Source organism: Neomonachus schauinslandi, chromosome 12 (assembly GCF_002201575.2).
Source record: "Neomonachus schauinslandi chromosome 12, ASM220157v2, whole genome shotgun sequence".
NCBI classification, from domain to species: domain Eukaryota; kingdom Metazoa; phylum Chordata; class Mammalia; order Carnivora; family Phocidae; genus Neomonachus; species Neomonachus schauinslandi.
The window spans coordinates 100,170,976-100,192,921 of record NC_058414.1 but is presented as its reverse complement, the minus strand read 5'-3'; the positions used below and the strand labels follow the sequence as shown (position 1 = coordinate 100,192,921).

Here is a 21,946-nt window from a genome sequence, read left to right as displayed (position 1 = left end):
CACGCAACTGCATCTACGGAAGGAAATCCCAGAAGCAGACTGTTGGGTCAAGGGGCATGTGCCTTTGCAGTTTTGGTAGACGTTGCCGGAATGCCTCCACAGAGGCATTTTTGTCCTGGCTTCTGAAAACAGCCCTGGGGGTGTGGTTGGAGCAGAGTCCGAGCTGGGTCTGGGGGTAGAGTCACAGGCAAGATGGGGGGGCCGGTTTGGATTGTGCCCCGTGTTTGGACAGACGCGGGCGCGTCCGCACTGAGGGCGGCCCCTCCTTAACATGGAGAGCCAGGCCCCCACAGGGGCTTCGCCCAAGGGGCTCTCATAGGCTGTTAGAACGTGGTTGGTGGCACCAGCTTTGAGTTCAAATGCCCCCCATCCCTCTCTGTTTCACCCATCTGTTGGGTCTCTAGTACTCGCCCCTGGAAGCACCCAGGGGGCGTCTGTGTCCAGTGGTTGCGGCGAGCGTTGGGAGCACAGAACATAAATTCCCTGTTAGCCTGTGACGTGAGAACTAGCCTGTTCTGGGCTGCTCTGTGAGGAACGAGGCTAGTGGCCAGCTGAGGACTCTCGCTGGAAGAACCATGGAAGGACGAGCCACCACCCCTGGGGGCGTGAGGCCCATGGGGTGCTGGGCTCCACAGAGTAGCACACGAGCTTCCCTCTTCTGCCCCCCAGCAGAGCCCTCTGAAAGGCCCAGGCACGCCCCCTCTGAGCCTTGGCGGGCATCCCCATTCCTCACCGCTCTGTGGGCACCCCTGGGGAGCATCGAAGCCGTGACACTAGAGAAGGGCCCAGACGTGGGCCAGGCAGCTCCTCTATCACCCTGCCTGCCGGGCCACCCCTCCCCCAACAGCTGGAAACCACCAGATCTCCTGCTTTTAATCCTTCCTCTCCTTCCTCCCCCACCCCCAAGCCCCACCTCAAAACGGGCTTTGCTTCTCAAGAACTTTGGGGGAAAACTTTTGTTTCTAAAAGAGTTGGGGGCTTACCTTTTGGAGGCCTTTGGTATCTTAAGTTTTGAGACCCACAAAACCATGGGTGATCAAGTGTTCTATCTCCTGCTTTCACCTAGACCTGCTTCCCAGAGGTCATCCCACTTGGGATGGCTTCATGGGAAAGGGGGTTCCCTAGAAGATGACCCTCCTCCTTTGATTGGTTCCTTCCGAAATTCCCACCAGGGAAATATGTACCCTGAACACTCCCTGGGCACGGGGACGGAGAGAAGACGCCCACAAAGCTTGAGCCTCACACCCTTCCGTGCTCCCTTCTCTCGCCTTGCCTGTTGGGTGGCGAGGATCTTCCAGGCACCCTCCCCCCACCAGGGCAGCATTGGCTGCTGTGGGGACCCAAAAGGCCAACCCAGAACCCCTGCCCCAAAGACAGATGGGGGATTTTGTTGGGGACAGGAAACTTACATACTTTCACATTTGGTTTCAGTGTTAAATAGCGTGTTGTGACCTCATGTGGGTGAGATGTGCTCACGAGTCCAGGGTAGAGGGGTCACAGGGCTGGAGAGTCAGAAGAAAGGGGTTGGTTGAATTGATTCCCGAGGAATAGGAGGTTCCTCCGGGGAGCAAAGGTGGAAGCAGAGAAGGGAACACACATGTGTACAGGGACTGTGGACTGTGAGGAGAGGGCTCTGGAATTCCGGATGGAGTAGCCCTGCAAAGGAGGTCCAGGCTTACAGCTCTGCAGCCTGATGCGTCTTTGTCTGGGTCAGAAGCGGCGAGTGGCAAAGAGGTAGCGCTTGGTACTGACATCTTTGCTTTGACTCCCATGGTTTAAAAATTTTAAATATCAAATTTAAAATAAAAAGTTTACTGAGTTATCCAGAAATGTGAGACACCAGACCCGAATCCAGATTCTGCTTCTCTTGGAAAACAAATCCAGCCACTGGACTCTATGAGTTTTCTAGAGCTGCCATAACAAAGTACCTCACACTGGGTGGCATAAAACAACAGAAGTTTCTTCTCCCGGTTAAGAGGCTAGAGGTCTGAAACCAAGGTGTCAGCCGGGCCGTCCTCCCCTGACACCCTGGAAAGCGTCCTTCCTCACCGCTGGCTTCCGATGGTCACCGGCTGCACTCGGCGCTCCTTGGCCCATAGATGTATCACTTCGGTCTCTGGCTCCCAGTGACATGGCTTCTCCTCTGAGTGTGCGTCTAGGTTTCCATGTCTTCTCCTCTTATATGGACACTGGTCTCGTTGGGTTAAGAGCCAAGCTGACTCCAGTGTGACCTCATTTTAACTTGATGACATCTGCAAAGACCCTATTCCCAAATCTTCACAGGTGCCAGGAGTTAAGGCTTCAACACAGCTATTTGGGGGATGCAACGCAGAAATAAATAAATAAATGAATAAATGAATGAATGAATGAATAAGTAAGTAAGTAAGTAAAAACTTGTCCCCAACATTTAGGATTTAATAATGCCAATTCTTGCCGTTTGAGGTTTTTGGTACCAAGAAACGGAAGCGCATTCTCGGCCTTCCTCTGCCTCAGTCAGACTTCTAACAGCGCTCTGTGGTCTCCCCCGCAGCTTCGGGCCTCTCTTCCTCTCCGTCCACACCCACCCAGGTGGCCAAGCAGCACACCTTTCCTCTCGAATCCTACAAGCACGAGCCTGAGCGACTGGAAAATCGCATCTACGCCTCGTCTTCCCCTCCGGACACAGGCCAGAGGTACTGCCCGTCCTCCTTTCAGAGCGTGGCCAGGCCTCCAGCAGCATCGCCGACATACTATGCTTCCCCCAGAACCGTAAGTCTGGCCCCGTCCTGTGGGCCGGGCCTCCAGGCATCGGGAGGGGGGCACTGAAGCCGAGGCTGTGCACCCCTGACGTGTTGGGTGTATTTTATCACGAGTCCCGGGCTGAGAAAGAAACGCAGAGGGTGCAGCAGGCAAATGGCAACAAAACAGAACGTGGTAATGCCTGGAACCTGACCAGAAAGTGTGTGTTGCCTCAGCCTCTTTTAAGTAGTCAGTCATAAAAAGCTTTATTTGAATTTATCTAGATTGGGAGCCTAGAGAAAGAAGTGATAGGCGAAGCAAAAAAAAAAAAAAGGTTGTTTTTTTTTTATTTGTTTTGGTTTTTTAAATTTTATTTTATTATGTTATGTTAGTCACCATGCAAGGTTTTTTTAAATTGAAGTTTTATTTTGGAGTTTTAAGATTTCATTTGTGCTCAGAAGCATTCTCGAAAAGATGAGGCTCTTGGAGGGCAGTGGTGTGGCGAGCCAGGCGGCTGAGCCCCCCGCAGAGGCTGAGGGTCAGTGAGTGCGGATGGAGGAAGGCGGCTGAGCAACGGGACCCATGAGCTCTGCAGCGACACAGTGGGCCTGAAGCGTGGAGACGCTCTCCATCCCTGCCTGGGTCCGACGAGGAACGTGGGTCCTCAGTGTTCTGCCTATGCCCAGCGAGGACAGAAGAACCGTGTCCCTGAAGTCCATCTATGTGGATGGGACTGTGGGGTCTGGTGGCTGTAGTGGTCCCCTGGGGTTGCTGGAACTAAGTGGCATGAACTGGGGGGCTTAAAAGAACCAGAAGCTATTGCCTTGTCGCTCCGGAGGCTGGAGGTCTCAAGTCCTGGTTTGGGCAGGACCATGCTCCCTGCAAAGTGTCTGGGGGGTGCGGAGGAGCCTTCCCTGGTTCTTCCAGCTTCTGGGAGCCCCGGCTCTTCCTTGGCTTGTGGCAGCATCACACTGATCTCTGCTTCTGTCCTCACGATGTCCTCTTCTTACAAGGACACCACTCATGTTGGAGTAGGGCCCACCCTGCTCCAGTGTGACCTCGTCTTCACTTGATCACATCCACAGTTTGTATTTCCAAACAAGGTCACGTTCACAGGCATCAGAGCCTAATACCTCACTGTGGCTTTCTGGGGACACTGTCCAACCATAGGCGTTGTTACCTTTGGAGAGAAAGAAGGTGTGTTTGTCATGCAGAGAACATGCCGTCACTATTCCCCTTGTTCGTTCAGTGATTGCTTTATGAGATGTAGGCTTCACAGAGTGTTGTTTGAGGTGCTGAGGGATCAAATGCAAGGTGTCGTTTCTGCCTTCTAGGGCTTCCTGTCTTACTGGGAACAGAGTAACACTCAGATGAGAGTTAAGTCAAAGCGGAAAGGAGGTTGGCGGGGGGCTGGGGGGTGGGTGGACAGTCTGCTCTAGAGGAGGTGGGGAAGGGAAACGTGTGGTCTGATAAGGCCTGCGAAGGCCCCAGTGCAGCCCAGTAAGCTGGGCCTTGCATAAGTGGTGGGCCTTGACTGAGGGGAGAGGTGAAGGGAAAGCCTTCCAGAGAAGAAAAGTCGCCACGACTTGAGTGGGAATGAGGGGGACGTGCAGCATGGAGAAGGAGCGGGCTGTGGGCCATGTCTGAGGGTCAGGAACGCAGCAGCAGACCAGGAGGTAGACTGGAGACAGGAAGACCCGGAAGCAGAGGAACAGTCCAGATGAGGAGCAGGATAGGGCTTGGCCCTGGAGAGCTATGGGCCTTGGAGGAAGGTCATCCACGTTCTTGGGTGGGAATGAGAGAAAATCTAGAAAGGCTCTCCTGGGCACTTCACAAAGAAACTTGGTTATAGAGATAATGGAACAAAAAAAGATCCAAAAAGGGAACCGTGAGGCAACCCAGATTGTCAAAAGCAGGAAGCCATTACTCTTCTGGGGCTAGAGGGGCAATGAGAGGTGGTGGGGTTACCAGAGCCCATCCGATGGGAGTAGAACCTGGTGTGTCTGCCCGGTAGGAGCTGGAGCCACAGAAGAGAAGCAGCCCCTGGCCAGAGATGCCCTTTGGGGCAGAGCGATAGAAATCCTCCAGCCTTGTGCCAAACCTACCCCGAAGCCTATGGGCGAGGCGATCTGGTACAGAAGGAGCCTGTGGGAGCCGGGAGCAGAGGAGAGGACCGAAGAGGGAGGTGACCAGCAGAGAGGCTCCCAAAGATAAAGGAGATATAAAAGTCTCAAGATATTGGCTTCTTCTCATTATTTATTAGTGATAGTTGAGAGAATAACCCCATTTAGGAAGAGACACCGATTTGAAGAGAAAACAGTTATTTGGGGTTTAGATCATTGGAAGTTATGCTGACAGACACAAGGCTTGTCCATGATTGCAGAAGTTTGCTGCTGGCCTTTCCCAGTTTAAATAAAAGAGAATCCAGAGAGTGCTTTCGGTCCCGTGTCAGCTTTTTCCTCTGACAATAATGACTGGGAAGTGGTGTTCTTAGCTGTTTAAACATCACACAACTCAGAAGCCCATGGCTGAGGCCAACAACCCGGAGTCCTTCCAGGATTTCCGAGGCGGTTCTGGGGCCAGAGTGGAAGTATCCTCGGCTATATCCCACACTCAGTGATGGATATGCCATGTGCCTGGTCAGGGCCTGCGATCCCACACACACGGCTGACAGTGAGTGTGACATTTCAGCGACATTTCAGCAACCATCCACATGTCCCGAGGGGTGGGTCAAGATGTGGTCATTCTGTACAATGGGATCTTACTCAGCCTTAAAAAGGAAGGACATCCTGATACCTGCTACAACATGGATGATCCTTGGGAACATTATGCTGAGTGAAATAAGCTAGTCATACAAGGACAAATCCTGTGTGATTCCACGTGTCTGAGGTTTCCAGAGTAGTCAGATTCACAGACACAGAAAATAGAAGGGTGGGTGCCAGAGGCTGGACGGGGAAGACTGGAGAGTCGTTGTTCAGTGGGGCAGAGTTTCAGTTTGGGAGGATGGAGAAGTTCTGTAGATGATGGGGGTCACGGTAGCACAACAGTGTGAATGTACTCAATACCATGGAATCATACTTTTAAAAGTGGTTAAAATGGCAAGTTTTATATTACGTGATCCAGGCAAGACTACAATGTTTATATAGTTTAAGCTTCAGAAAATCTGGGTGGTCACCAGAGGCTCCCCACTTATGTTATGCAATGATACATTTCAAAATTGGAAGACAATGTCCCCACTGGCCCCCTGACATTAGACAGGCTTGATCCCATTGGACAGCTTTTTCTCTTTTCATTTAAAAGATTTTATTTATTTATCTGACAGAGAGATAGAGAGAGAGCACAAGTAGGCAGAGCGGCAGGGAGAGGGAGAAGCAGGCTCTCCGCGGAGCAGGGAGCCCGATGCGGGGCTCGATCCCAGGACCCTGGGATCATGACCCGAGCTGAAGGCAGACACCCAACTGACTGAGCCACCCAGGCGCCCCCCTTGGTCAGCTTTATCACCAGAGGCGTCCCCGGGGGCCCCTGTCATGGCCTCTGCAGCCATTATTGAGCTGGGTCTGTCCTGCTTTGCAGCAGGGCTGGTGGTCATTTCAAGTTTCTACAAAGTGCACTTCTTTATCACTGGACTATGTTGATTGTCTTAAGTTCCTTAAGAGCTTGGCTGATTTCATAAATTTGGCTACCAGCATAATCTTCATTGGAGAAATGTGATTGCTTAAAGACTTCTGTCAGCCTGAAAATATTCAGATATAATTTGTCTCTGCCCTTTGGAACAAAAAGACGCTTTCTGTAAACATTGACCCCAAAGATCACTTTTATAAAATATGTTCCCATGAGTCTTATTCTAAAATTGGAATGGGGATAAGGGTAATTAGTTTGTCTTTGGTAGAAAGTACTCATTTTATCATTTATTTACTCAGCAAAGACTTACTAAGCAACTTCTGTGTGTCATAAACTGTGCTCAGAAAGGGCAAGTGGGTGACAAACGTATGAGGAAGAGACATGTTTGTCCTTTTCACTACTTGATTAAGGGCGCATTATGCATGGGAGGGCTTCAAGAAATAGCTAATAACTAGTTGAACAAAGGAGGGAGATTTGTCTCTCTGGGGGATGCAGGCAGGTAAGTAATTACAACAGAGTTTGATGGAGCCTGGGTTATTATGATGGGAGGAAACACCCAGTCCAGTGTGAGTGCATGGAAGAGCCAATCCCAGAGGAAGGAAGTGGACTTTTTTTCAGCAGAGAGCAATAATCAGTTTTGCAGTTTTGGATGATCTGTTCTGGATGGATATGGAAACAAGACTGAATTTGAGTAAGACGGGAGCTCAGACGGGACACAGTGTGAAATTATCTGCGCCTGGTGGTAGCTGACGGTGGAACAGAGTGGACCAATGTTAAGAAGTTAAGAGGTTGAATTGAAAGGAATTTGGAATGCAGTGATTGATGGGTTGAGGGGGAAAGAGAAGAATCAAGGATGATTCTAGAAGTTTTGCCTTAGGAAACTAGATGAATGATAGTTGCAGTTGCTGGGATAGGGAACAGGGGAGGAAGAGGAGCAGGCTATGGATGTGTGCGTGCATGCATGCATGTGAGCAGGTGTGTGTGTGTGTGTGTGTGTGTGTGTGTGTATTCAGGTGGTGGTATTATAATAAGGTGCCCATGGAACATTCAAGAGGAGGTATCCAAAGGGCAGTTGGATATGTGCATCTGGAGCTAGAAATTAAGAATGAAAATCATCAGGACATGAATGGTAATTTATGCCATGGTTGTAGATGAAATAATCTAGAAGAATACATGGTAGGTGAGAAGAGAGCCAGAAAACCGTGGATATTTCAGGCACAAACAAAGGAAAAGGATTCTGGATTGCCTTGAGATTAGGCAGAAAAGCAGGCAAACACAGTATCATGGAAGCAAAAGGAATGTGTTTCACTGTGTCTCACACATTCGGAGGGAATGACCAGTGACGTCAAATGCAGTCGAGTGGCCTGCAATGTAAGGACTGAGGTCGGCCCCGATGACATTGGCAGGAATACTATGGTCATGTGCAGAAGCCATGGAATGTGGGCTGAATGGTGAAGAGTGAAGAAGTGGAGATCTCTAGTGTAGATCGCTCGAGAATCCTGACTTTGAAGAGGAGGAGATAGGGCTGTCGCTGTTAGAATGGAGGTGATGGTTTTTTCCTATAACTGGGAATAGGTTTAAATACTAATCGGGACACGGTTCGTAGGAAAGAAGCAGTAAAAGACCAAAGGGAAAAGGCGAGCCTTACGTTCTGCTCTTGTCAAGGAAACGGGTAGGATTTCTTGCGTGGTGGCAGGTGCTTGTCTTGGGCCAGTGGAAGAATCATCTTCTGTTGCACTGAAGACTTGACATGAAGGTATTCGAGGCATCAGCGCTTTTCCGGTTCCCTTTCCACAACACTCATTCCCCCACTCCTCCCCTTTTTCTTCCAGGAATTTCACTCTTGCCCTACGTCTTGGGTCAGAGTCCCTAGAAGCAGAGTCTGAGATGGGGTTTGGGCTGCAAGTTTGTCAATTGACTACAGAGTGCTCAGAATAAACCTGTAGGTGCAAGGGGAGGAAAGAAGGAAGGCGAGTATGTGGTTTGGGATGAGATGTAGCCTCAGCCTGATGACAGGAGAGCTCTGGAGCATAAACTGTGCCAGAATTTGCCCTGCCTAGAGGCAAGGAGGCTGGCCTTTTTACCCTCACACCAAGCAGCCATTAGTTTTGTGATGCCCCAGGTGGAGGGAAATGCACCTCCAGCTGGGATCATCTGAGGACAATCCTGGAAGAAGTTTGCGGGTTTGAGCCATCAGCAGCAGCCCCTGAGCCAGTGACAGGGGACGCAAGGCATCGGCTGAGGCCTGGTCTCTCGTCTTCTCTTGCCTGGTTGGTTCCTGTATTGTCCCCGTTCTTCTATTGCCACATAAAAACCTCCCCAAAACTTAAGACAGCAACCATTTCTTTAGCTCACAATCCTGCAGGCTGTCAATTCAGGTTGGGCATTCTTCTTGTCTTGGCCGTGCTTACTCACAAGTCTGTGGTCACTTACGAGGTTACTTGGCAGCTGGTCAGCCCCGAGCGGCCTCAGCTGGAATGTCTCACCTCTGTTCCGTGTGGTCTCTCCTCCCCCAGCAGAGGCTGTCCCAGACTTGTTCTTCTGACAGTGGCACGATTCCAGGAGGCAAGTCTTCCTGAGGCCTAGGCTCAGAACTGGTACCCTAACTCCTACCTGAGGTAGAATGTGTTTCCTCTCCCCTTGAAGCCGGGTTGGGTTTTTTCCTTGCTTCGGCCACCAGAAAGAAGCAGAAATGACAAAGTCCCACTGCAGAGAGCCTGGATACAGGAAGAGGTGAAGAGTGTGGGCCAATTTTCAGATTTCCAACACACCTTATCACTTGATTTCAACAGCCAGGCCTGTCATGGAACACAACATACTGGAGTCGAGAGGTTCATTTATCTCTGTATGAGGAGTCTAATTTAGACGGTTTCTAGAGTCTAATTTCCCTGAAAAGGACGCTGCTGCAGTTTGTGTTCCCGGAGAACCAGACTCTAGCCAGAAACTAGTGTGCAGGGTGTTCATTAGGAAGCGTTCTGAGGATCAATGCCTGAGGGAGAAAGGAAGGAGGGAGGCAGGTCTGAGGGAGAAGCTGCGAGGCAGTGCTGTCTCGACCAGGTCCTCGGCAGACCCCCAGGGAGCCCTAAAACTGGGGCAGCTCCCCAGACTTGTCCCAAGTTGGGGCAAAGGAGCCAGGCCCTTCTACCATTGCATCAACCACTCATTAGACGGCAGCTCTCCTGGAAGGGGGTTGACTGTGGCCAAGGCAACTCTCCTCAGCCAACTGCAGTGCTGGCTAATAGTTGAAGGCCATCACTTGGCAGATTCCCAATAGCTGGGGGGAAATCCTTCACTTCTGAAAGGGGATCTGAGTGGTACATCACAACCTCTAACCATGGGCTTATAGTCTCTACTTTTTTTTTTTTTTTCAATTTATGATCCCAAAATTCTGATAGGTGAAAACAAGGGGTATCATATTTCTTTTTATGATATATTTAAAACGTAACTAAACTGAAGAAAATGGTTCAGGATGGTTGGTTGGGGATGAATGAAGAAGGTTTTATTAGGCCCAGGGCAAGAGGAACTAAGGCCCCAGCCAACACCCATCACCAACTCCCCACCTGTGGGAGTGAGCCACCATGGACGTGAATCCTCCAGCCCCAGTCAAGTCTTCAGATGAGACTGTAGCCCCAGCCAATACCAGAGATCCAGGACCACCCATCTGAACTGCTCATGAATTCCTGACCCACAGAAACCATAAGAAATAATGTATTGTTCTGCTATGGCTACTACAACAGAATGCCACAGACTAAAGGTTTTAACAGAAATTCATTTCTCGGGGCACGTGGGTGGCTCAGTCGGTTAAGCATCTGCCTTCAGCTCAGGTCATGATCCTGGGATCCTGGGATCGAGCCCCACGTGGGGCTCCCTGCTAAGTGGGGAGTCTGCTTCTCCCTCTCTCTCTCTGCCGCTCCTCCTGCTCATGCTCTCTCTCTCTCATAAATAATTAAGAAAAAATTTTAAAAAAAAGAAAAAATTCATTTCTCACAGTTCTGGAGGCCAGAAGTCCAGGATCAGGGTGTTGACAGGATCCGGAGGCCTTCTCTGCTGCAGATGCCACCTTCCTGCTGTGTCCTTATGTGGTCTTTCCTCTGTGCACATGCATCCCTGGTGTCTCTTCCTCCTCTTATGAGGACACCAGTCCTATTGGGTTAGGGCCCCACCCTATGACCTCACTTAACCTTAGTTACTTCCTTAAAGGCCCCATCCCCTAATACACTCACACTGGGGGTTAAGGGCATCAGCCTATGAATTTGGAGGTGAGGGGACACAATTCAATGCATCACAGATAATAAATTACTATTATTCTCTTAAGCCACTGAGTTTTGGGGTGATCTGTTATATATTGAAAGATATCTAGTACCCATTTTATCATGTATCTGGGGAGATATTAAACTCAGAAGTTTGGGGTTCGTTTTAAAAATTGATTGTCTTGCCACTGAGTCACTCTTTAAGACCCCTGGTTTTCCTAGTATGAATATTTGGAAGGAAGTCACCAACCAGTCTTTCAAGATTGTTATTTGGAATAATTAACCTTTTTTATTTTTTAAGATAGGAAAGCACTCTAAAAATCTAAAAATATTTAAATTCACTTGACCTTAAGGAATAGATAAGATTTTAGAGGCTCTATTTTGTTCTTTTATTCCCATCTACCATTTTAAATATCAAATTACAACCTAATAAGATCTTGGTGTTGAGACCATCTGCCCAGAAATGGCAAACTAACAGTTCCATAGTCCGTTACTCACAACAGATTAGATATTTTAAAAATAGTTTGGGAAAGATTCACATTGGGTCGAGGACTAAGGAGCGCCAGCGAGAACTGATTCATAACGGGATTGGTTATCACGAGAGTTGTTGCTTACACAAGTGTTGCCAGCGTGTTGAAGAGGCAGGCAGGGAATATCTACTCTCCCGGCTGTCAAAAGAAGGTATTATCATTGGCATCCTTCCTGGGTCCCTGCACTGGTAGGATCATGACTTCATGAGCAGAGAGAAGGCAGAGCCCAAATAAGAGAGATGTACTTGGCTGAGCACTTGGCCTGTTTTTTCTGAGCACTGGCCTGGGTCTGTGGGATTCTTATTTATTCTGTTCCCCAAGGTAGCTGAGCTCCAGGAAAGGATGTTGAGTCTTTTTACCTCAATTTTTCTTTAATTTGACAAATGGCCTACCTCTGTCACCTTCCCAGGGACCCATGCGGGAAATGACTCGTTCAATGGTGGTTTCCTAAGATGCCATCATTTGCCTGACAGCAGGCTAGGTACTGAGTGCTCAGGGACAGTTGAGAGCATTTCTGCCTCAAGAGTCTCAGCAAGTGCAGGTCCCATGGAGCTGGGATCCAGGGCTAAAGCGGCTGAGGGGTGCCTCCACCTCTTCCCTCATGGACCACAACCTAACAGATGCGGGATATGCACTTGGCATCACTGTGATCACGGGGGCACAAATGTACATTTCCCAGAGTGAGTTATTTGGCTGTCTCGGTTGATAGAGCCAACCCTTCTGTTGGTCAAATGTGCCATCATGACAGCAGGCACTTCAGGATTCATCTTGAACTTTTCCACCCAAAAGGAACAACGCTGGACAAGGGAATGGTTAAAATATTGGGGTCCCGTGGAGTTGGGATGCTCACTGGAGTTTCTCAGGATGGTCTATAGATAAGGCCTCTGCTGGGAGGAGGACTACGTGGCAGTTCGCTTTTTCCTTCCCTGGGGCCGGCATTGTCAAGGACGCCACCTAACTGTGCAACAGGCCCTGACTAAATGTATCTCTTGTTGAAGAAACCATCTTGATCATGGCTGTCTATAAGCTCAGGGCAGAAGCCAGCCTTCCGGGGGCCACTAGGTGAGTGCGCGGTGACAAAGGGTAGATGGAAACAGCTTTGTCATGAAGTTTGGAGTGAAGAGGAGCCATGAGTGAGGGCCAGGGCTGGCGGGGAGCCAGAGGGCATTTCTCTCAAAGATGGGCCTGGCCTGAGCATGTGAACGTGCTGATGGAGGGAGGTAAAAGTTCCCGAACCTCCCACCCTCTCTACCCACTCCTCTGTCCTCCAAAGATGTAGGCTTTACGTGAGGATCGAAGGAGAGCGTGTGTGTAGGCTTCCCGAAGCTCCGTTACTAGCAAACACTGAAGTCGAGCCTTGAACCAAGGGAACGGGGCTCCAAAGCCCAGGTTCGTGGTGTGACTTCCTACGGCCTCTAGAGAAGTCCAGGCTTCTCGGCCCACCCGTTGCACGCGGACACAGCGTCTTACCGCACCTACGCCTGGTTCAGGGGCTGGCCCCGGGGCCAAAGCTGGCCCGTCATCTCTTTCTGTAATTCACGTTTTCTTAATACACAGCCACGCCCATTCGTTAATGCCTCGTCGCTGGCTGCTTTCACGGGGAAGCAGAGGTGAGTACTTGTAACAGAGACCAGATGGCCTGCAAAATGCACAATATTTATCATCTGGCCTTTTTTCGGGAAAAAAACTTGCCAGCTCCTGACTAATTTGTGCCAGAGCCTCCCTTTCCTGCATCTCATTAATTAATAGGACCTCCCACGCCAAGTGCCAGGGTGAGACTAGTCCCCAGAAAGGCAAGAGGCCAGTGGCAGAGCCCTGCCCCACTGAAGGCTCAGCGCCAGTCCCACGGGAGAGCGCAAGGGAAGTTAGTCATCGGGCCTGCCCGCCACAGGCCCCGCCCGAAGCCGGGCTGCCCGTAAAGTTGGCAAACTGACCGGTGGTCCTGTAGAGTTGGGACTGGGGGATCTGCATTCCCCTTACCCTCTGAGCATTATGATGTCATACAGTCCGCTTTGGGACTGGATTGAGGAGATTAGGGGTAATATAAATTTAAGGTGGAAGGGCCCTTATTCATCCCCTTACTCTCGTTGAGTGAGGAAAGGATGCAAATTTGATGTAAATAGCACAAATGGGCCTCGTGAAGTCTTCGTTGCCTACCCTGGCAGCGGTTTCGAGGACTGAATTGGTCAGCTGAGCAGTTTTTTCCCAAAGATTTTATTTCTTTATTTGAGAAAGAGAGAGAGCACAAGCGAGGGGCGGAGCAGAGGCAGAGGGAGAGAGAGAATCTCTCAAGCAGACTCCACACTGAGCATGGAGCCCGACGTGGGGCTCCATCTCCTGACCCTGAGATTGTGACCTGAGCCGAAACCAAGAGCCGGACGCTTCACCGACTGAGCCGCCCAGGTGCCCCCACAGCCATGTATTTTAATAGAAGGATTGCTCCAGGGACAGGCTAGAGGCCAGAGGAAGCCTCCAGAAGACAAAGCAAGCAGACCCATAAAGAAAGGACAACGGTAGTCCAGTGAGACACAACAAAGGGCTGAATTAAGGCCACAGGAGTGAAGACTTAGAGGAAGGGGTTAATTATGAAGGCGTGTAGCAGATAAAATCAGCTGGCCTGGGTGAGACCCAGGGACATGGCGTGTGGGAGGAGGGCTCGAGGTGACTCTCCAGTTTCTGGCATGAAATGTTGGATGACAGTGTCCTTAAACTGGGAGGGGAAGTAGATCTTGGGATGAAAGTTAACTCCGTTTGTGCCACACATTCTTTGATTCCAGGGGCCTGGATATGTAAGCCTGGGGCAGAGAAGCAGAGGTTCAAAAATGATTCTCTTTGTCCCTTTTACGGGCCATGCGTTAAATCAAAGAAATCAAGACTCTGAACACCTTTACCTTTATAGCTGCTGATGCAGCGGAGAAAAGCAAGCAGAATTTCATTCTTTTTTTTTTTTTTTAAGATTTTATTTATGTATTTGACACAGAGAGAGAGACAGCAAGAGAGGGAACACAAACAGGGGGAGTGGGAGAGGGAGAAGCAGGCTTCCCGCGGAGCAGGGAGCCCGATGCGGGGCTTGATCCCAGGACGCTGGGATCATGACCCAAGCCGACGAAGGCAGACGCTTAACGACTGAGCCACCCAGGCGCTTCCAGAATTTCATTCTAATGAGGGACACTTTTTACCAATACAGCTGTATGAAAATGCATTTGGGGGGCTGAACGTTAGATGGTGGAAAAATTACTGTACCTACTCATGCATTCTAGACGGGCTTGTCTTGATTTGCATTTAGATGGGAATTCCTTCAGCTCAGAACCAGGATTGTCCTCTAACCCACCGCACTCAGAAAAGCATTAACTTGGGCTGGTGAAGTGTTGTTGGTACAACAGCGACCCAGACCCTAACACCAACCAGTATTAATAGTGTTGCTTAATGACTCCATAGAAATGAGCCACTGGAATGGTGGAAAAGTTTAGAACAAGCCTCCTCTGGCAGGTGTCTGAGACCGCAGTGTGTAACCTGTTAATGAGTGACTACCCAAACTCCCCAGCAGTGCTGCACCCGCTTCAGGAGGCGTTGTGTTGTCTTCCTGCTATTTCTGAGGCTGAGCACAGAACCCTAGGGCACCATCGGGTGGAGTCCTGAGTACGAAGGACATCTGCACATCATGAGCATGGTTAGAGGCAGATCAGGAACAACTCTCTACGGAACTACACAGAGTAAATTCCAAGATGATCTCTACGCCTCGGCCGACGAGTTCCTCTTCTCGCATTGTATCAAAAGCAGATTAAAAACCCATTGCCTATCATGTGTTCATCTGCAAATTGGAAAGGCTATTCAGTTACCTTGGGTTAGTCTGATTATGCTGTTCCATTGGCCGTCTTTGCATTTAATTTTTAAAATTAGGTACATCTGGAGAAGTCTTTTATTATCTCTTTTTAAAATAGCATTCCTAGGCGCCTGGGTGGGTCAGTCCATTGAACATCTGCCTTCGGCTCAGGTCATGATCCTGGGGTCCTGGGATCAAGCCCCGCATCGGGCTCCTTGGTCAGCGGGGAGTCTGCTTCTCCCTCGGCCTGCCGTGCTCTCTCTCTCTCTCTCTGTCAAATAAATAAAATCTTAAAAAAAAAAAATAGCATCCCTCTGGGATGAGGGAGTCCTGGAGATTGGTGACAGCACAACCATGTGCGTGTACTTAACACGACTGACCCGTGTGCTTAAAAATGGTCAAGAAGGCAAATTTTATGTTATTTTACCACAATTCGAAAATTTTTAAATAATAACATTCCCCTGATTATAAAAAGAAAAGCATAAAGGGAAGAAAAACTTTGCACACAGTTCTGCCATGCTGAGACAGTTGAACTGTGCTGGGGCATGTTTTGCTTGCCCTTCGCTGTGCACTCGTACACACAGCCGTAGCCGTGGACACATGACAGACTTAAGCCTGAGCACTCCGCTGAAGTGGTAATCAGGCCCCTGTCTTCAGTTTACAGAGTCTGGCTGTCAGGAGGATGTCATTTTTAAAGGTCTCATTTTCATAAAATTTGGTGGTCACACCATATTAAATATTACTTTATACTATTCAAATTATGAAGCAGACCTCTGGGTCTAACCCAGTAAATGATAAATATTACATGTAGCCTGGAGAGCACGTTTAACATACCCAAAGCCCTTGGGGCGCCTGGGTGGCTCAGTCGTTAAGCATCTGCCTTCAGCTCAGGTCATGGTCCCAGGGTCCTGGGATCGAGTCCCACATCGGGCTCTCTGCTCAGCGGGGAGCCTGCTTCTCCCTCTCCCTCTGCTGCTTCCCCTGCTTGTGCTCTCTCTCTCTTTCTCTCTCTGTCAAATAAGTAAATAAAATAAAATCTTAAAAAAGAAAAGAAAAAAGTTACAAAAAAAAAAAAAAAACACAAACAAACATACCCACAGCCGTCAGAGATCGTAGTGATATTTGGATAAAAGATAGTACAATCTCGGGCGCCTGGGTGGCTCAGTTGGTTAAGCGACTGCCTTCGGCTCAGGTCATGATCCTGGAGTCCCGGGATCGAGTCCCGCATTGGGCTCCCTGCTCGGCAGGGAGTCTGCTTCTCCCTCTGACCCTAACCCCTCTCATGTGCTCTCTCTCATTCTCTCTCTCTCAAATAAATAAATAAAATCTTAAAAAAAAAAAAAAAGATAGTACAATCTCATGAGACTTATTCACTAGCAGTCAGATTCTTTAAAAAAAAAAAAACGAGTATACAACACTTGAGTACCGGGAGGCTGCAGGGGTTCCAGAGCTGTTTGCCTGCCGGTCGGGGACTCAGCTGCCGCTTTGAAGAGTCAGGTGAGCAGGTGAATGAAAGGAACACGTTTTCCCATTCTTAAGATCTGTCCTTGTTCGTGGACTTGATTCTGGCCTTTCACTTTTATCATGTCTGGCAATTGAGGATTGGTTTGCGGGGAGGATCCCCAAATACAAATTTACGTGCTCACTACCCGTATTTGAAGATGCTAGAATTGGGATGTAAAATCAATATAGTTTATTCTTTTCCAGAATGTAAGAATGATTGCAGAAATAATTTTCCACTAGTGGAAAAAATATACTTACTCATTCGGGATTTTCCCTAGTGCCCCCCCCCGCCCAAGGGGCTGTATATAGCACTGCATGCTGAAATAACGACAGAATTTCTCTTCAAAATAGAGACCTGGTGTTAGTGGTTCAAGAAAGAGTCTGTGTCACTCTCCCACTTCCCCTGCTTGTGTTCCCTCTCTCGCTATGTCTCTCTCTGTCAAATAAATAAAATCTTTTAAAAAAAAAGAAAGAGTCTGCGATCCTTCCTGCTCTGGGGACACGTGTCCATAGATGGGGCTGTGTTATCGCTCTGCCTACCCACTTACTCAATCTGACAAATGAGCAATTAAAGAAAACGTCTATTTCCCACTGGGCATAAACTGTAGACTGCATTTGACTTATGCATTAGGTTCGCATGCGTCTGCGGCGACTGGGCAAGGGCCCCTCATGTTAAGGTATCTGTGTGATATGACAGGAAAAGCCATAAAGTCAACATAAAAACTCATCCATTACCTGTTTATAAGATGGTAAAAGCAAGTATAGCGGGCCTGTAGCTCCGAGGACTTAGAGCATCTCCAGCATTTAGTTCGTTGGCCTGACTTACATGGAGGGAGGTGTACCTACTACCCTCAACAAAGCAAAGTCATTTTTTAATTTTTCTGAGAACTAGGAGGCAGAAACTGAAGTAGAACATGGAATACGTTGCCTAGATAAAACAAACACAAGTAATAAAAGGTCTATTCAAAACAAAAAATATAAAGAGACTGTTTTTTAAATAAGCCACCGAGACCAAATGTGAGAAGATTGAGTTGTATTTACAAATATATTTCGTTGAATAGTTAAGTGCATAGAATAAGGTCAAATTTTATTTCCATTCCAACAGCACTGCAACAGGTTAGTTTGGATTGTGGTTGATTGCTGTGTCACCAGATTTCCCCCAGCGCTTAGAGAATCAAGCAGGATCTTCATGCACCTCAGTATGGCACCAGAAATTCTGTAACCATCAGTAATACCTCATTCTCTTTTCCAGTTTGAATTACATTCTGAATTGACTCAGAAGACCATCAGATCCTGTGCGTTATTTCCAGTTTGGTCCTTAACACAAATGCACAGCAGTTGAAATAATATAAACCAGCTCCTTAGTCATCTACACCAGAAATAACCTTGGTGGAATGATTATAACACACTGTTCTAGATGCTTCGTGATACTCATTGTAGGTTAGTTAAAATCATCTTATAACATGTTCCTCATTTGTGGGTTTGGGATAATCCTGTTTCATAGTGTTTCTGCATGTGTTCTCAGCCCAGTATTCAATTAGATAAGGCACATTTGCTGGCAAATAATTTATGAAGTGTCGTTTTCAGGGACACTTGGGTAGCTCAGTTGGTTAAGCGTCTGCCTTCAGCTCAGGTCATGATCCCACGGTCCTGGGATCAAGCCCCGTGTCGGGCTCCCTGCTCAGCAGGTAGCCTGCTTCTCCCTCTCCCTCTGCTGCTCCCCCTGCTTGTGTTCTCTCTCTTTCTTTCTCTCTCTGTCTCTGACAGATAAATAAATAAAATCTTTTTTTTTTTAAGTGTCATTTTTCAGTCTTAAAATGATCTTCAGTGGACTTGGAGAACGCATAGGATGACAATAGGTGCTCTGGGATCTGTGGAACAAATTTATCCACCGTTCTTTGAATATAATATCATTTATTATTCCTTCTTTAAAATAATAAGCATTTGGCGCATTGATTTCTTACACCCAGTGCAAGTTCTTTGACTTCCCATCCTCACAACACAATACAGTCACTCTCTCCTGCCTGGTGTGCAGATTATGAAATTAGGGATGCAGTCAAAACCCACTTGTTGATGCCTGTTAGGAGCCAGGCATACGCTATCCCGGCCAGATCTCTGCTAGCTCTGCAAAGGAGGCGTTTTCATCTCTATTGTGCAGGTTAAGAATCAAGATGTAGAAAAATTAAGTAATCTGCTCGAGACTTTGCCACTCATAACTAGTAGAGACATGGTGCACACGGACACCTACCTTTGAGACCCAGTACCGAACAACAGTCCCCACACTAAGAGCAGCAATCATTCATTGGCAACCAGCCAGAGGGGAGAACCCCACATTGGCACGCGCCTCGGAGAGGGATGTGCTGGACCCCCAGCCAGCGTGTGGCAGAGCCGGGACTTGCAACCGGGACCGCTGCAGGCCTTACGAAGGGCATGAGCTTTGAGGTCAAATACACCTTATTCTCATCCACACAACTTGCTTTCTTCATTTTTTTCTATGCTTTGGGCACCTGTTTCGACTTTGACATCCGTCTTAGAAGTCTTACCTGAAAGAAGTAACACCTGATGAATAATACCCTTTTGAGATTTTTGCCCATACTTGGCTTCTGAATTCTGTGATGTTACTTGCATTAAAACACTTGCCTGATGAAACCAGGTCACCTCCCCTTCCTTTTTTATCTTTGTTTTCTTTTTTTTAAGTAGGCTCCACACCCAACATGGGGCTTGAACTCATGACCCTGAGATCAAGAGTCTCCTGGTCTACCCACTGAGCCAGCCAGGTGCCCCAAGTCACCTCGCCTTCCTAAGGCAGGAAGCTATAATGAAAGAGAAGGCTGATGCTGGCTTGATTCACACGTGCTCTCTGAGACATGGCGTCCCTTTCCTCAGATCCTTAGTCATGCATCCCAGCTTTCAAAGATTTATGCTTGGCCGAGTATATTGCTGGACTGAGATCCTTGCCTGTGAACTAAGCTGTGGTTTTTTGCACGGTCGGGAGGCGTATCTGGTATTGTCATCTGTTTTAAACTTTTAGTTATTTCCAGTTTCTCTTGACTCGTCAGACAACGCGTGTATTTCTCCGTGTCCATGATATATAAGGATGTGCTTAACATTTTTTTTAGCTTATCCTCAAAAGTGAAGCCCAATATGGTGCTACTTGGGCTTTTGGATGAGACTGAGTCTTCAGTCATCAGAGTTTATCCACTGATAAAATCCCAGGATTTAAAAAGCATATCACCCTTGGCCATATTGTTGTTAATCAGATTTATAAAACTGGATTTGTCTGTCACCATAATCACAGAGAACTAGCTGACTGGATTTTCGCCAAATTTGGACAGTATGTTCGAGATGGTGTGACTTGAAGTTGAGGCTATGTGGGCGTATGATGGTAATGTCTTAAGCTCTGGCTAAATGCTGGTGCAAGTGCTTTATGTTAGTTAACTCGCATATCCCTCACGGCCCCACAAGGTAGGTCGTGTGGGACCCCTGTCGTACAGATGGGGACACCGAGGCACAGTCAGCTCCACGGGCATGTGGCCTACGCAGTTGCCCTGTGCTTACGAGGGCCCCTTCCTGCTTTAAAGCTCTATCTATTGTCATCTTGAAATTCTTCATTTTTGAGCAAGCGGCCTGTGTTTTCATTTCACTCTGGGCCTGGCAAGTGGGGCAGCTGGTGCTAGGGATCCATACCACGTTCGAGTGAGAGAACCAGGATTAGGCCCCGGTGGTCTGCTCCAGAGCCTGCACTCCTTACCCATGCTGACCTGCCTCCCAGAGAGTAAGTTCTAGTCCAAGAGGGGCCGCCTTGCTATGATGCCTGTGGATTTCTCCTCCAGAGAGCTACTTTGCACACACTCTGTTCAAGGTGATGATTGTTTGGGTGCAGCTGTGGGGAGAGGTCACTGACAACGGCTCATGACTCCAGGGAGGCATCAGCTAGGCTCTAATGTGTCCTTTTAAAGAAGAACCCGGGGAGGGCGCCTGGGTGGCTCAGTCGTTAAGCGTCTGCCTTCGGCTCAGGTCATGATCCCGGGGTCCTGGGATCGAGCCCCGCATCGGGCTCCCTGCTCCGCGGGAAGCCTGCTTCTCCCTCCCCCACTCCCCCTGCTTGTGTTCCCTCTCTAGCTGTCTCTCTCTGTCAAATAAATAAATAAAATCTTTAAAAAAAAAAAGAAGAACCCGGGGAGAGTGATGCCTGGCGGCATGCTTTTGGGCCTGGTGCCTCCCAAACAGTGGCACAAGGCTGCCCGGAGACCGGCACTCTAATTTCTCTTACTTTGGCCCCTTTACAAGTATAAGACTGTTGCTGTTCTTATGAATGCCCATGGAAACTACACAGAAGGAGAAGAATAAAAATATAATTACTGGTTCACCTATTTTCTGAGTAATACTGATAATTCGGGTGACTCTCCTCAGGTGAAATTTGGGAATAATTTCATTTTCACGAGTGAATTCACAATAGCAGGACCAGACCTGGAGCTTCTGGATGCTTCTCCTCCTCCTCCTCCCCTGCTTGTCTGCATCTCCTGCCTCAGGCACGCTCGCAGATGTCAGACCAAGGACGAAGTTTGGGAGAAAAATGGCAAGTCTCAGCAACCTGCCTCTTCACACTCCAGATACCTCAAGTGGATCGCTCTTCCTTCTACTCTGAATAATTGTTCTGCTTTGGAAATCTAAACTGCTGCACGCCTCCTGAGCCTCCTTGCTGCCCTGTTCTCCTGGCCGCTCCCGAGCCTGTGTTGCCTCGTTTGCAAAGAGCCCTTACTACCAACCCAACAGCAGACACCCAGACACTGTGACCAGTTGCTGGTGTCGGTTCCAGGAGGGAGAGGGGAGGGAGGTCTCGAGTTGCTAAGGATCATGAAGCTTTTTTTTTTTTTTTTAAGATTTATTTATTTACTTGGGGGGTGGGAGGGACAGAGGCAGAGAATCTTTCAAGCAGATTCCCTGCTGAGCGAGGAGCCAGACGGGGCTCGATCCCATAACCCATAAGATCATGACCTGAGCCGAAACCAAGAGTCAGACGCCCAACCAACTGAGCCACCCAGGCGCCCTGACCAAGTTAAGCTTTTTAAAAATAAATCTTGTAATTGATTGTTTAAAAAAAACAAAAACAAAAAACAACCCTTAACACTATTTAGGGTCACTCCAGGAATACAGTGCGAATTTTCAAGTTGCATTCTTTTCAGGAGAGTCTAAAACTGCAGAGAATACTGAGACTAAGCCACAGATTTTAAAAGCCAAGCAATAAAAAGGTGCCGGCTAAGGCCTTCGATAAACAAGCAGGTAACCTCAAGAAGCTTTGGAGTGATATTTATAGCCACACTGTGTGGCTTTTGTGATCTTGTCAACATTCCTTTATTGGCTTTCTTTTGTTTCCATAAAGACTTCATTGCTATATTTAAAGGCTTCTTTTTTTTTTTTTTTAAAGATTTTATTTATTTATTTGACAGAGAGAGACACAGCGAGAGAGGGAACACAAGCAGGGGGAGTGGGAAAGGGAG

The 21,946-nt window shown here is 48.3% G+C and overlaps 1 protein-coding gene across 3 annotated transcripts in view; it reads left to right on the top strand.

The window, feature by feature from the left end:
- Positions 1-21,946, top strand: part of PRKAG2 (protein kinase AMP-activated non-catalytic subunit gamma 2) — a 255,974-nt gene that overhangs the window by 157,510 nt on the left and 76,518 nt on the right. For all 3 annotated transcript variants that reach the window (XM_044920129.1, XM_044920130.1, XM_044920131.1), the window contains one exon: positions 2,531-2,748. In XM_044920129.1, the coding sequence (XP_044776064.1) occupies positions 2,531-2,748 (218 nt within the window). The remainder of the gene's footprint in view (positions 1-2,530; positions 2,749-21,946) is intronic.